Genomic DNA, 14,237 nt, shown 5'->3' with positions numbered 1-14,237 from the left:
AGCAGGCAGCAATACGTCCTGGGGACACAACTTTCCGGCGACAAAAGGGGAGGTAATCAGTACACCCCCTCTCTTATACCTCGCACAACCCCCCACCCCTTCCTTGCTCCCCTCCAATCCCCTTACAGCTCCCTTCTACCAATCCTATAGTCCCATATATCCCCTATCCCATGTAAACCAATTAACCCCTTCCTAACCTTGCACCCTCCCGATCGTCATGGGGTCCATTCACCCCCTATGGGGCTCACTGCCCTTCTAAATGTCTATATAACGCATAAAATTCAGTGGAAGGGGACACACGTGCACGTCCTCTCCTTTAACATATGTCTACTATAGGGGGTCAGGTAGGGTTCAGATTCTCTACCATTATTGGTTTTCTTAGAATGGCATAAAGTGAGAATAAGGTGAGAACTGGACTGGGACTATCTTTACTTACATGTTCCGGTTCTGTGGGTGATAGATCTTCAGGTCGGTCCAATGTCAGGTCGCTGTGATTATCTTCATGTCTGGAACAGAAGGGCACTCGTTAGAAACTCATGAGCTGGTTTATACATATATCAATTTTGTCAGTTACAGAATATCAGTAATATCGTGTATAAGCACCAAGTGATCCACAAGTGATAATTTGCACATAGCGGTTACGGTACATCCGAAGCAAAAAATAATTTACAACTATACAATAACTTTAGTAGGAAGAACATAGCACACCAGATATAAATGAAAGACAAGTTACTGTGCAGCTCTTGGGCTGCCACTGTTTATATATGGTACTCTAACACTGTATGTGGGGGTTCCTTTACTGTTGTTATAGAAGCTGGGCCAATATGCAATTCTATGACTGCAATTCCTAAATTATGCCTCAAAAAAGTATAAACTATGTTTTAAAGCTGCTCATTCACACATAGGTTTGAGAATGGACCCATACTGACATTTCTTTTTTTCTGTATATAACGTAAAAATGGTTTTCATCCATTTATGGTCAGTGTGGCTTCTGTTTTTCTCATATGCAAAGTCAAAAAAAAGTCAAAGCTTTTCCTACCCATTCAAGGGAATCTGTCAGCAGATTTTTGCTACCTAATCTAAGAGCACTCTTAGATTAGGTGGCTCCCTGATGAAGTAGAATACGAAACGTGAGTTGGGGCAGCGTAACCAGACGGATCAATATTGCTTTGTAGTAAGTTCTTTAAAAACAGCTTCCTTTCAGGTGTCTTCTATTTGCCTATATACTTTAGCTAAGTTGTGCTTATATTATCTATCTATGCACTTTATTCTTAGGGATTACTGAGCCTATTTTCCCATACACTTTAGCTAGTTATGGTTATATCATCTATTTATGCACTTTACCTTTAGAAGTTACTGAGCCTATACTACTACATATGCTATGCACTTTATGTGTTCTCTGAGCTGGGAGTGTGCAATATTTGCACTAGGTACTTTTGATAGCTACAGCATTCAGGGTGATGTGCAGTGTTAGTTTTCTGTCCCACAAAGTGTTTTGTATTTAGCCCAAAAAGTTAAATATGGTCTCATCTGACCAGAGCTCCTTTTTCCACATGCTAGCAATGTCCCCTACATGGGCTTTTGCAAACTGCAAACAGGACTTCTTTGGTTTGGCCTTCATAAATGGCTTTCTTCTCACCACGCTACCATAAAGGCCAGATTTGTGTAGTGTATGACTAAAGGGTGCTTTACACGCTGCGACATTGCTAGCGATCTTGTTAGCGATGTAACACGCCAGATCACAGATGCGATCTGCCGAGATCACACGTGACCAGTTCTATAAAAACCGACCTATGTGCGATCTCGGCAGATCGCTAACGAGATCTCTAGCGATGTTGCAGCGTGTAAAGCACCCTTAATTGTTGACCTGTGGACAGATTCTCCTACCTTCGCTGTATATTTCTGTAGCTGATTCTCTAATTAGCGCTCTTCTTGCTTGAGATGTCAGTTTAGGTGGATGGCCATGTGTTGGTAGGTTTGCCTCCTTTCAGTTTTGGATGATGGATTGATCAGTGCTCCGTGAGATGTTCAGAACTTGGGCTAATTTTTTTTAAATAACCTAACTCTTTATTGTTATCCAAAACTTTATCCCTGACCTGTCTGGTGTGTTCCTTTTTTATGCTGTTTGATCCCAAATGTTCTCAAACAAACCTCTGAGGCCTTCACAAAACAGCAGTAGGTGTACTAAGAATAAATTATGAACAGATGGACTCAATTTACTAATTAGGTAACTTCCAGAGGCAATTGGTTTCTCAGGGGTATCAGACTACAGGGGGCTGAATACAAATACAAGTCACATTTTTCAGATCAATATTTTTTAAAATGTTTACAAATACTTGCTGCTTTGTGTTGATTTATCATATAAAATCTCAATAAAATATATTTGATAAATTGAATAGTTTGCCTGGATGGGTACAAAAGGGAAGACAAGTGCGGCGCTGACCTAAGCGCAGTAAATGGTGAAAAGGCTTGGATATAAATGAATTCAATGCTCACCTTTTCGAAGGTATAATTCGCCTTGAAAGTAGCTGTATTGAGCAACGGCAACTAGCCGCTCTTGGCTTGCAGCAATCCCTGGACACTATGAGAGAATCCTCATTTGGATTCACATAGGCACCACGAATCAGAACCATAAAAAATCCAGGCTGTGTGTGATTGCGCTTCCGTAGGAGGCCAGAGCGGGGTGATCCTTTTTAAAAATGATTTATTGATGTCCACATAATCCCCATACAACGTGTTTCGGCTAGCAAGCCTTCTTCAGGTATATTGCTTATATTATACCTGAAGAAGGCTTGCTAGCCGAAACGCATTGTATGGGGATTATGTGGACATCAATAAATCATTTTTAAAAAGGATCACCCCGCTCTGGCCTCCTACGGAAGCGCAATCATACACAGCCTGGATTTTTTATGGTTCTGAATAAAATATATTTAAATTTGTACATGTAATGTAGAAAAGTTCACGGGGTAGGAATACTTTTTCAAGGCAGTGTAGTATTGTTATCACTGTGGAGTCCAGTAGAATACAATAAGATCTGGCAGGATTTATACTCTGATAGCCTCAATTGACCTCATTAAAACACAGAAGCAGGTTTCTCCCTATTTACAAACAAGTTTTATCACTTGGCCGCTCCTACAATTCTAACCTGCAGGTTGTTTTCTTTTTATTAACATTCCTAGAATTTTTAGAATATTTAGATATATGAAACTAATAAATGTCAAATGTAAAGCAATATACAGAAATGTATGTATAAAAGTATGATGGTTTCTTTGCAGATGAAGAATGTAAGACGTACTGGAATGGGTGGCTCAAGAACATCACTGGCGGCTCAGTAACATCACTCATCAAATAAATTCACATGCGCGTATTAAAGAAAAGTCTGATTTTCAGTTAGAAAAAACAAATTACAAAAATACAGCCCACTGGATACATAGAGACCTCCCATCCAGCCTATATTACAGAGAGGGGCACTCCTGTATGAGAAAAATATGAACCTTGAATCAGGTGGCAAACTGCTTATCAGGGGTCTGATAATGCCTGAAGAAATGAAGATTTCAAATGGAAACTTAGTGCAATTTTATTAACCAAAGTTAGCCATTAATGTGTAAAAATCAGGATTCCATAGCTTTGAAGGTCTCAAAACATTGTGTATAAGGATTTCAAATCTGTACTATTGTATCTGTAGGTATTGCATGTGCTGCCACACTTGGAACCTGGTATGATGCATTTGGAAAAAGTGTTCAATTTAAAAAAAAAACGAAAAAAACATATCAGATCATATTAAAATGTTGTATTAACATTGTCAGCATTAGTTGGATAGTTTTAGACTTGTCCAGTGGCAATGGTAATGGTAACCCTCAAATATCCATACGGTTTCTAGGAGAAATAACTGAAGGTTGAAATAACACAAAATTTTAAGAAAAAGTGGGAAATAAGGAGTATTTAGTAAAACAGACATATCATAAGAGCAGATAGATCTTTTATTTTACTACTCAAAGAAATCTGGAAAGAACCTCAATGGGGGATACAATTGTGGTGACTCTTAAAGAGGTTTTCCCACTAATAAAGTTGATTTTAATCAATAGATCTTGGAATAATAATTAGTTCCACAATTGGGTGTATTTAAAAAAAAATGTTCCTGTCCTGAGATATTCTTATATATGTGCCCCTGCTATGTGCTGTGGAATGGCCATGTCTGACCATATACATCTCCTGGGCAGGGGAGGAAGTAATAAAAGTATACAGACATTACAGCACGGGATGGCAAATAATTCAGGCAGGGGAATGTTTTAACTCACAAAAAGAATCAGCTATGATCCCATGCTATAATGTTTTTATACTCTTTCTTCCTCCCCTTCCCTGGAGCCGTGGTATGATCAGACCATGTCTCTGTACGGTCAGACACAGCCATTACACAGTACAGAGCAGGGACACATATATAAGATTATCTCAGCACAAGGACATTTTTTTTAAACACATCCAATTGTGGAACTTATTATTATAGCAAGATCTATTGTTTAAAATTAACTTTGTTTGTGGAAAAACCCCTTGAGCCGGTGTTTTAATTTTTGCCACCTTTTATTAATTACTACTAATGACCCTTTATGTTCCTTCCTTCCGGGCCTCCTATATATTTCATCAAAAACAGAAGGTAATCTAAGCAATCTGTTAAAAAGAACACGAGTATGTAGAATAGCACTGAAGGGGCAGCGACAGGAACAATTATTGTGCCCGGATGATGTTCAGTCTTCTCAATTCCAGGCATTTTATGCGGAAATGTCACTAGGAATTAAAATGCTGGGCCTCACATCTGCTTTTCATCTTGGATAACATTTCCACTTCTGAAAACACATGAGGAGAAGGTGCCCGCTTTCCTGATCCACCCATGTAATGAGCGCTGAACATAAACATACAGTATGGAATTCCAATTATTCCGTCAGTTGGCTGTAGCATACACCTTTTTTGCTTGTGGGTGCATGTCCCCAGTAACCATTTCTGCCGATAGGTAAAGAAAATCCAGTATAGAAGACAGCACTATGCACTGCTAGGACTTATCGATACCAAAAATGACTTGAAAATGGGCTTGTGTACCTCCTTGTCTATTATATATGCAGGAAGTATATAAAACGGGCCTAAAATAAAGCAATACTCGTGTAAACTGAATTACGGTCTTCTAATTGTGCACACAGTATAATTCTAGTTATACGTGTGAGTCACTATATGTCTATTCAAATTGTAGCTCCAGGTAAAAAGTTTTTTTTTCCTGGTCTGGTTGTGTAACAATGCCGCTCTCCATTGCATCCACGTAAATTAAGAGAATGTGGTCTGACCGCATTTCCTCAACACAACAAAAAATGTGCCTGAAACTTAAGAAAACATTATACAGGTTATTTTACAAATTTGTTTTACTATTGTATTTTTTTAAAACTTTGAAACTCGGCCTATCAAAACCTAAAAAGTAGGTGTAACTTCCAAAATCAGGAGGCCATGAGGCTAAGATATGGAGAGTTGTTTGATGGGGGATCTGTTAATTTCCATTGGGTCTACCTGTGACATGGTGGAAACATTGTGAGAAGGGGTAGAAGACAGGAGAAGCAACCGATTCAATATTTACCCGTTCTAGAGATAGGTGGGGATAAGAGGTGGTGCCCGTATCTATTCGACATCCATGGCATGTTCAGTGGATGAATATGCCCTAAATGTCTAAAGCGGGCTTTACACGCTACGATATATCAAACGATATGTCGTCGGGGTCACATCGTTAGTGACACACATCCAGCATCCTTTGACATATCGTAGCGTGTAACACAAATGAGCGACTGTGAATGAGTAAAAATACTCACCTTATCGTTGCTCGTTGACACGTCGCTCATTTTCAAAAAAAATCGAACGTCCTTCTGTGCTCCGGTTGTTCATCGTTCCCGAGGCAGCACATGTCGCTCCATGTGACACCCCGGGAACGATGAACTACAGCTTACCTGCCGGCAATGCGGAAGCAAGGAGGTGGGAGGGATGTTTACGTCCTGCTCATCTCCGCCCCTCCCCTTCTATTGGCTGGCCGCTGTGTGACGTCGCTGTGACGCCGAACGTCGCTCCCCCTTCTGGAAGTGGATGTTCGCCGCCCACAGCGAGGTTGTTCGAGAGGGAAGTGTGACGGGGGTTACTGACTTTGTGCGATATGGGCAACAAATTACCCATGCCGCACAAACGATGGGGGCGGGTGCGCACGAGATATCGACGCATGTAAAGCAGCCTTAAGACTGTAGAGTCCTTTAAAGAGGTTGGCCACTACTTTTACATTGATGGCCTATCCTTAGAATAGGTCATTAATGTCTGATCGACCGGGGTCTAACACTTTTCACCTCCCCCGATCAGATGTTCTCAGTGCTGGTGGTGGCAGCAGGAGGCACGGAAATGCTCAGTTTCAGAGCTGCCCTGTCTTCTGATAGCGGCTGCAGCCGGGTACTGCACATCCGCCTCCAACTGATCTGAATGGGAGGCGGATGTGTAGTACCTGGCTGCGGCCGCTATAAGTTGATAGGGCAATCCCGGAACTGAGCATTTGAGGCTGCCTACTGCTACCGCCGAGAACAGCTGATCGGTGGGGGTGCTGGCTGTTGGACCCCGTCGATCAGACAATGATGACCTGTCGTAAGGACAGGCCATCAGTGTTAAAGTAGTGGACGTAGTGGACAACCTCTTTAAAGTTGTTAAGCGAATCCTGTCAATACAATACAAACGTTATACATTATTAAACAGATCTTATAGAATTGATCAGGCCAGTGTACTTACTTTGAAAACTCATATGAGAATGGCTGTATAGTCCTTTATTGAAAACTACAGTAGCATTTTATAAATCCAACTAGAAGAGAGAAAAAGCTGACTGACAGCTGCAGCTTGTACTGAGACATGACATCTCAGCAGGGAGGAGGGACCCTGAGGAGCTGCCAATCAGGCTAGTTCCTGTACAATTGAAATTAAACTTTCAGGATTTTACAACCATTCTGACATGGACTGACAGCCGAAGTCCACTAGCCTCATCAGGTCTAAGAGATCTATGTGCAATATGCTATTTGAGCTGTGAAATCTGCTAATAGATCCACTTTAAGACATGTCTAGGAAAACAGATGAGTCTTATGTTTGTTGTTAAATATTTACAATGACTGTTCCAAGGCTACACAAACCAAACAGTGGTGCAGAGTAGAACAATGCGGGGATGTCCAGGGAATAGCACATGAACCAGCCATATGTTAGTGAATTATACTAATGATGACCAGAGGTTTCATCACTAATGGGTCTTCATGCCCATAAAAGATTCAGCAAATATAGGTTATGCTATGAATAGTTGTGAAAAGTTTCACAATTGTTGAGCATACCTCCTGTATCAATTTAAAGAAGTAATACTCAGCCTCAACTTTCCAATTCTGAAGCTAACTGGGTCCCCACCTGGCTATACTTCTGCTTTACACCCCGTAAATTGCTGGAAATGCCAACATTGTCAAGACCAGTACCACACACAGATTTTCACAAGCTTTGCCAACTGTCATGGCAGCGTCAGGTTCTGTTCAGACTACAGATTCTGACACTCCGCCTGATAACTCCTCTGGTGACTATAATCTACACAGCCAGATTCGGGCGTCAATCTGCTGAGTGCTAATTCAGAGGCAGGGTAGCAGGACATAATCTCTGCTAGTCTGCTTGTTAGGCTCCTTTGATCACCTGCTGTGGGGGAGCCAATCACATCTGCTCCCCTCCTATATATGCTGGCTACATTCTTCCACCTATGCCAGCTATAGTTTATCTCAGTTAGTCTGGGGAGGTGTGGTCATTTAGACCAGGGTTCCCCAACTCCAGTCCTCAAGGCCCACCAACAGTGCATGTTTTCAGGATTTCCTTAGCATTGCACTGCTGTTGGAACCAGCACCTGGGCAGGTAATTACATTAACACCTGTGCAATACTAAGGCAATCCCAAAAACCTGCACTGTTGGTGGGCCTTGAGGACTGGAGTTGGGGACCTCTGATTTAGACTATCGGGTGTGATACCTGTTGTTATGTCCAGTTGCGGAGTTAACCCTTGTTGCATTTTTGTTGCTACCCTCCTGCTCTTGTTTTTCTACTGAGTCTCTCTTTGTCTAATCCTGTGTGTGCAGTGTGTCAGAGTTTTTTGAGTTTCCCTTGTCTATCCTTATCTGTTTGCCATCTCGCTCCTGCCACCTCCCTCCCTGGGGGAAGGGGGGTATTAGAGCAGTATTTCTCAATAGTATAGTAAGGTATGAGACTTTGGTGTCTCCATCATTAGAAGTAATCCGTAGGTGAGGGATAGCCTAGGGTCCCCTAGTGTAAGGGACAGCATAGGAGCCCCTTGCTATTAGCATCGTGACAATCAGACTAGGAAGAACAAACAAGTGTGGTTAGTTTATGGTTAGAAATTTAGCTGTGGGGATGTACTACTTCTTTAATTATTCCGTACTCTTTGAAAATTCCGTTTTTATACCCTGGAAAACCCCTTTTAGCGGCGGTGCTGTGTGCATCCGCACTGGTGCCCAAGAAAGTGATTTATTCACATTTCCTCAAAAAGCCTCAGAGTTAGCAAAGTATTGTGGATCTGACACAAAATGCACATTTTCTTTTTTTTTTTCCTTCCAAATGGCCTTCAGCCTGGTTTGTAATGGTCTATATTCCAATATTTATCACTATAGTCCATATAGACATTTATAGATTTTGTGGAAAGATTATATGGATGGATTATATATACTAGTCTGGTTCAATATTAATATGCCGGCATGCAACATTTCCAGGGTAAGGACAATAATGGAAAAATATCTTTGCTTTTAGGAAAGTAATCATTGCCGATGTCCTAGACATCATTTCCATAATAAACTATGATGATTACTCATGAATTATAAATGCGTGCTCTAAGCTGCTTTTAATTTCCACTGGAGAATAATGGCGATATTGGATCTCGACCTTATTTTCTGAGCAGATAGGTAAAGTCTTGGAGTCATTCATATTTAATACACTTCATAGAGCCGTCTTATCCTTCAAGGATCCGCCACTGCACTTAGTGCTTGTAAGGAGATGACAAATCTTGTGATATATGACAAGGTGAAACAGACAGATGTCCCAATGTGTGGCACATAAGCCAGTCTCTCCGGGTTTGTATACGTAGTAATTCTGGGAAAAGCTTCTATAATGGTAAATATCATTAACATTTCATACATTAGTAATAAACCACAGGACCAGGGGCAGATATACTATCGGTGCAACATGTGTAGCTATATAGGGGCCCATGAGGTAAGGGGGCCGCTAGTACCCCCAAAGCATGTGGACTTGTGCTTTATGAGGACCTATTGGACTGCAATGGACCCATATACTGTTCATGCACAGTGGCCCTTATGCGTTGGTGTCCGCTCCGGCAACAGAACCATTATGAGGTATAGTTTGATGTTTATGAACATGCTGGATTTTTTTTTAACGTACGCATTTAAGACTAGTTTAAGTGTAGTATTCTGTATAACAGATAAGAAATATAATATTACAATATTAGGCCCTGAGGCTTTAGAGTCAAGCCCAGTAGTATCCACTGTAGAGTGCTTTGGTGCTCTGCCGCTCTAAGTAGGGTTGAGTGCTCACTCAACTTGAATGGGCCCTTTGCTGCGCTATTACCATAGTGTGCCACAGCCATCCTGCTGTAGATAATAACTAGAGAGTTGGAGGAAGGATAGACAAATCTTTAATGTTATGCAGTTGAGATGAGCCATTCAATTTGAGGCATCCTCATCCAAAGTCCATGCATGGCTACTGGTCTTCACCTCTGTGTCCAGCATCCTCAACCCAGCATTATGCGCACAAAATGACTAAGCTACATGTGATATCATGATGTTGCGGGGCATAGCAAGCAAAAGAGGCGTTAAACAGGTTGTCCAATACTTTTACATTGATGGCGTATCCTTAGGATAGGTCATCAATGTCTGATTGGCCAGGGTCCAACACTTGGTACTACTGCCGATCAGCTGTTCTAGGTGCAGCCTGTGGCCGTAACTGCTCAGTTCCGCAGCTGCCCAGTCTTCTGATTGCCGCCACCGCCAGTTACTGCACAACCACCTCCCATTGAAATCAATAGGGGGTGGACATGTAGTCAAAGAGAAAGTAGCTCCGGAACTGAACATTTCCAGCGGCTGGCACCGAAACCAGCTGATCGGCGGGGGTGCAGGGTGTCTGATCCCAGGCAATCAGACATTGATAGCGTATCCTAAGGATAGGCCATCAATGTTAAAAGTAGATACTGAGCATAAAAGTAAACACAGAGACTTGGACTGGATGCTGGAACAGGGCAATGTTTTTGAATTGCTCATTTAGATTATGCAGGTAAAGGCCACTCCACTCCTACTCATCTCTTAAATCTCTGCATGAGCCTAGTAGACATGGCAGACCGAATTGTCAGAATCTGGAGCTCCAGTGGCTCCATGCTACAGGATCTGACAGAGCATGCCATGATTTTATTTCTCCTTTTGGAGCATAGAGAGACGTATAGGCCAAGCTAAGCGCCCCATGGAATTTAAATATGGAGACCGTCTATTCAGAAAGAAGAGGTCAGGAACTCCACCTACTGGAAGTAGCCATCTTAAAAGTCAATAACAACCCATTAAAGAAGCTTGATATATGAATTAACATACAAAGTCAAACCAGAACTCATTGCAGGCACTCATTTTGGGATGTTTGCCCCTCATCAGGGTAAAGCAGGAGAGAAACAAAACAAAGAAAAAACAACTCCTAAAATAGTTATTTTATTAATATTAGTATTAAAATCATTAAGTATAAAAGCTAAATTGCTTCTAGTATCTGAATATTATAGATCAGTCACGTAAGGTGAGTGTGGAAGGTAGAGACGACTGGTGGGGTAAGTGACTGTGCAGACTTATTTGCCTGAGCAGTTTTTTTGGCTGCCATATTTATGGCAATCTAAGTAAAACAAATATATTTGACCTGTGACAACTGGCACTAATTATCTTCTCTTGGTGGTGGGTGCCTCCTTGGCAACTGCTAGGTTGCAGGGAGAGACGACGAGGAGCGAGGGGTACCCAAAACTTCATGGTGCACCTCCGCTGGTAGGTAGGCAATAAGAGAGGGAGAGATAACCCCCCATTCCCTAATCATAGGACGACTACCTTTAAACTACAACTATCTAGCTGGCTTACCTATAGCTAAGAGACTACCATCACTTACCCCACCAGTCGTCTCTACCTTCCACACTCACCTTACGTGACTGATCTATAATATTCAGATACTAGAAGCAATTTAGCTTTTATACTTAATGATTTTAATACTAATATTAATAAAATAACTATTTTAGGAGTTGTTTTTTCTTTGTTTTTTTTCTGGCATAATACTCCTGTTCTAATTAATTTGGTTATAATAAAGCAGGAGAGAACCGGTTTGGCTGGGTGAGTCGCCCCTGACAGGGAGTCCAAGGGGAAACATTTCTCCTGGTAGAGAGCACCAAGTCAGTGTAGTAAGACTTATAGCCCTTGTAATGTTCCCCATAGAATTTAAATATGAAAATCGCCACCTCAGAGAGTTGAACGAAAACAGGAAGACAGGAAAGTAAGGTTTCATAGATGTCTATGGGCACTGTATAATGACTGAGGGATGGTACAGAGCTGTAATATACTCATATCCATAAAGCCTTCAACAATAAAAAAAATGTATAATTAATTTGCATTGAGTTGCTGGTCTAGGCAATAGCCTACCTATACTTACTGTCACGGGGGTGTACGGATGGAACAGGGGCTCCTAGGCTGACCTTAAGATTGGGGCCCCTGTGCTGTCCCTTATCTCAAAAGTAGACTTGATGGTAGCCAGGTTTGAGCCTTTAACGTGGTCCTGTCTCCTGTTCAAGCCCTGAGACTACTTCCTGCCACCCAGGGAGCGGGCCGGAAACCCAGTCACTAAAACCCCACAAATAATCACAGACAAGGGTAAACGAAAACTCGTTGACACTGCACTCAAAGACAAAGGGGGGACAATATGTGAACTAGGTAGGAAATAAATACAATAACTGGAGGTCTCGCACACCACGCTGAACCGCAACTTGAAGATCACCATAGGACTGGATCACAACAGATACCAGGAAGCAAAAAGCTATATCTGGCAAACAGACCCAGAATCCAGAACCTTATAAAGGCTGGAGATGGTGATCAGCAGCCTGAGCTTCCAACAGCTGATCGCAGGCCAGCAGATATTAACTCCCGCTGTACTGGAGAGCAGTGAAGCCAGAACCAGCCTAGGACCATGACAGGCTGTGCAACTAAATAATCCCAGACAGTTTGCCAGCCTCTGCAGTATGAACAGAATCCAACGCCGCCATGTCACCCAACGAGTGCATGAAGAACACCGCACATTTACCCATCGTCTTGGCAATGTTCGGCCTATTATTAGGAACTCTTGACAAAAAAGGAATGTGAAAATTGTCCAAGTCCTTTCATTTTTTACATTGTAGATTTAGGTTCTTCCGTTTATGACCGTGGAGGATATTTCAATTACACAACAACAACCTAGAAAATTCAGCATAGTAGGATAGTCTGAGCTTACACCCTAGATTCTGGCCACCATCTGCAGAATGGGTGACACATATATAATAGCCATAGCTTGGGCTGACGTAAGCCTCTACTAACAAGTTCTCAATCTGACTTTCCATATCAAATATCAGGAACTGAACTGGAACCAGAAGTAGGATGAGGCGAAGAATAAATTACAGGCAACAATGGAAAGCCAACACCATACACTGTGACCCACCTCTCCTTCAGGCATTACTAAGCATTGAGCTCACAAACCTGGCAACCGCAAGGCACACAAATGATTTCCTGCTAGTCACAAACATCACAACAAACATTCCTGAAACCGGGAGGGGGCAGATTTATAATTCTCCCTGTGACCGTACAATGAGTTCCATGCTATTCTTCAGACCATAACTAATAACATTTGACTGTAGTCCCAAATGTTTTGGCTCCTTGAGAACAAAGTTTCTACCAAACAGATATTCTCTGCAGATTGTGTAAACCTCTCCGGGACACAAAAAGTAAAATATGCCCTGTATGCAATGTTACAATCACATGCAGATATTCCATGTTACTCCACTGAAGACGTAGCCCAATATCCTCGCACGCAATCCTAATTGCAATCAAGTTACCCCATTGTGTATTCTGATCCCACTGCAAAATCTCCAACTGGGTCCCCAACTATACTTTTCATATGGAACAAAGCAACGTTTTGGGTCCCTAGAATCCGGGACCCCGATGAGACTGCAAAGCTTACAGCTCCAGATATTCCCCTCATCTAGGAATATGACATTTGGGCTTGTGTACACAGTGTCTTATCTCAGTAGCATTTTTATTAGCTATGCCTGCAAGTAACAAGTTGTTTACCAGTACTTTCCTTACCCCGGGCTCATTTGTTTTAAGATGCTGCAGATATTTTGTTAGTTGGTTAAAAAACTTTCGAGTGACCCAGTTTACCATGAGTCCCTAGGTCCACCAGACCCTGATCTAAGCACAGTAGCTAGGCTAGTTTCTTTCCACCACAGTTCCATCATAGGTAGTCACAAGGAAAAGTAGCTCTCAATAATATCTCAACTCCTAGAATTCCTGTACATAAGAAGAATAAAAGGAGCCTAGCTCTATTCTGCTGTGAATAAGATGATGGTCCAATCCGTGGTATAAAGGAGAAGGTTCTTTTATTGGCACGTTTCGAAGTGATTCCCTACTTCTCCCTCACTCAGAAGGGTTATCACTAGGGAATCAATTTGAAACGCGTCAATAAAAGAACCTTCTCCTTTATACCATGGATTGGACCATCATCTTATTCACAGCAGCGCAGATTGAGCCACGAATTTGCCAGGTTCCTGTTCATTTCCTTCAGCCTTAGGACTCATGGACCTTGCGGGCATTGATATCGTTTTTATACTGGTTGTGGGTCCCACAAGGTGAGTAGCCTGTTTTTTCACCTATTTCCTATATATTGGGCAAGACCCTATTGCGCTTGTTTTATCCACAGCTTTGTGCATAAGAAGAATATGAGATAGGCATTACTTACAGTCGAGGTCTAGGCTTAGAAAATGGTAATTTTAGAGAATTCCAGCCAATTAAACTCAGGCTCCAGTCCTGGTAAAATAACGCCTGGTTCTAGGCTTTGGGATACGTCTGTGTTCACCTTATTTTTTAACTTCCATTTTTATGAT

The 14,237-nt window shown here is 41.8% G+C and overlaps 1 protein-coding gene across 4 annotated transcripts in view; it reads right to left on the bottom strand.

Annotated features, from left to right (window-relative positions):
- Nucleotides 1-14,237, bottom strand: part of CRYBG3 (crystallin beta-gamma domain containing 3) — a 246,891-nt gene that overhangs the window by 186,584 nt on the left and 46,070 nt on the right. For all 4 annotated transcript variants that reach the window (XR_012750420.1, XR_012750421.1, XM_075335127.1 and 1 more), the window contains exon 2: nt 437-506. Coding sequence is in view for 2 of the 4 variants with exons in the window: in XM_075335127.1 (XP_075191242.1) it covers nt 437-506 (70 nt within the window). In the remaining 2 variants the exon portion in view is untranslated. The remainder of the gene's footprint in view (nt 1-436; nt 507-14,237) is intronic.

The sequence above is a fragment of the Anomaloglossus baeobatrachus genome, chromosome 2 (genome assembly GCF_048569485.1).
Source record: "Anomaloglossus baeobatrachus isolate aAnoBae1 chromosome 2, aAnoBae1.hap1, whole genome shotgun sequence".
In the NCBI taxonomy this organism is placed as follows: Eukaryota; Metazoa; Chordata; class Amphibia; order Anura; family Aromobatidae; genus Anomaloglossus; species Anomaloglossus baeobatrachus.
Note: the sequence above shows the minus strand (reverse complement) of the source record. Positions and strands in the feature narration are given on the sequence as shown.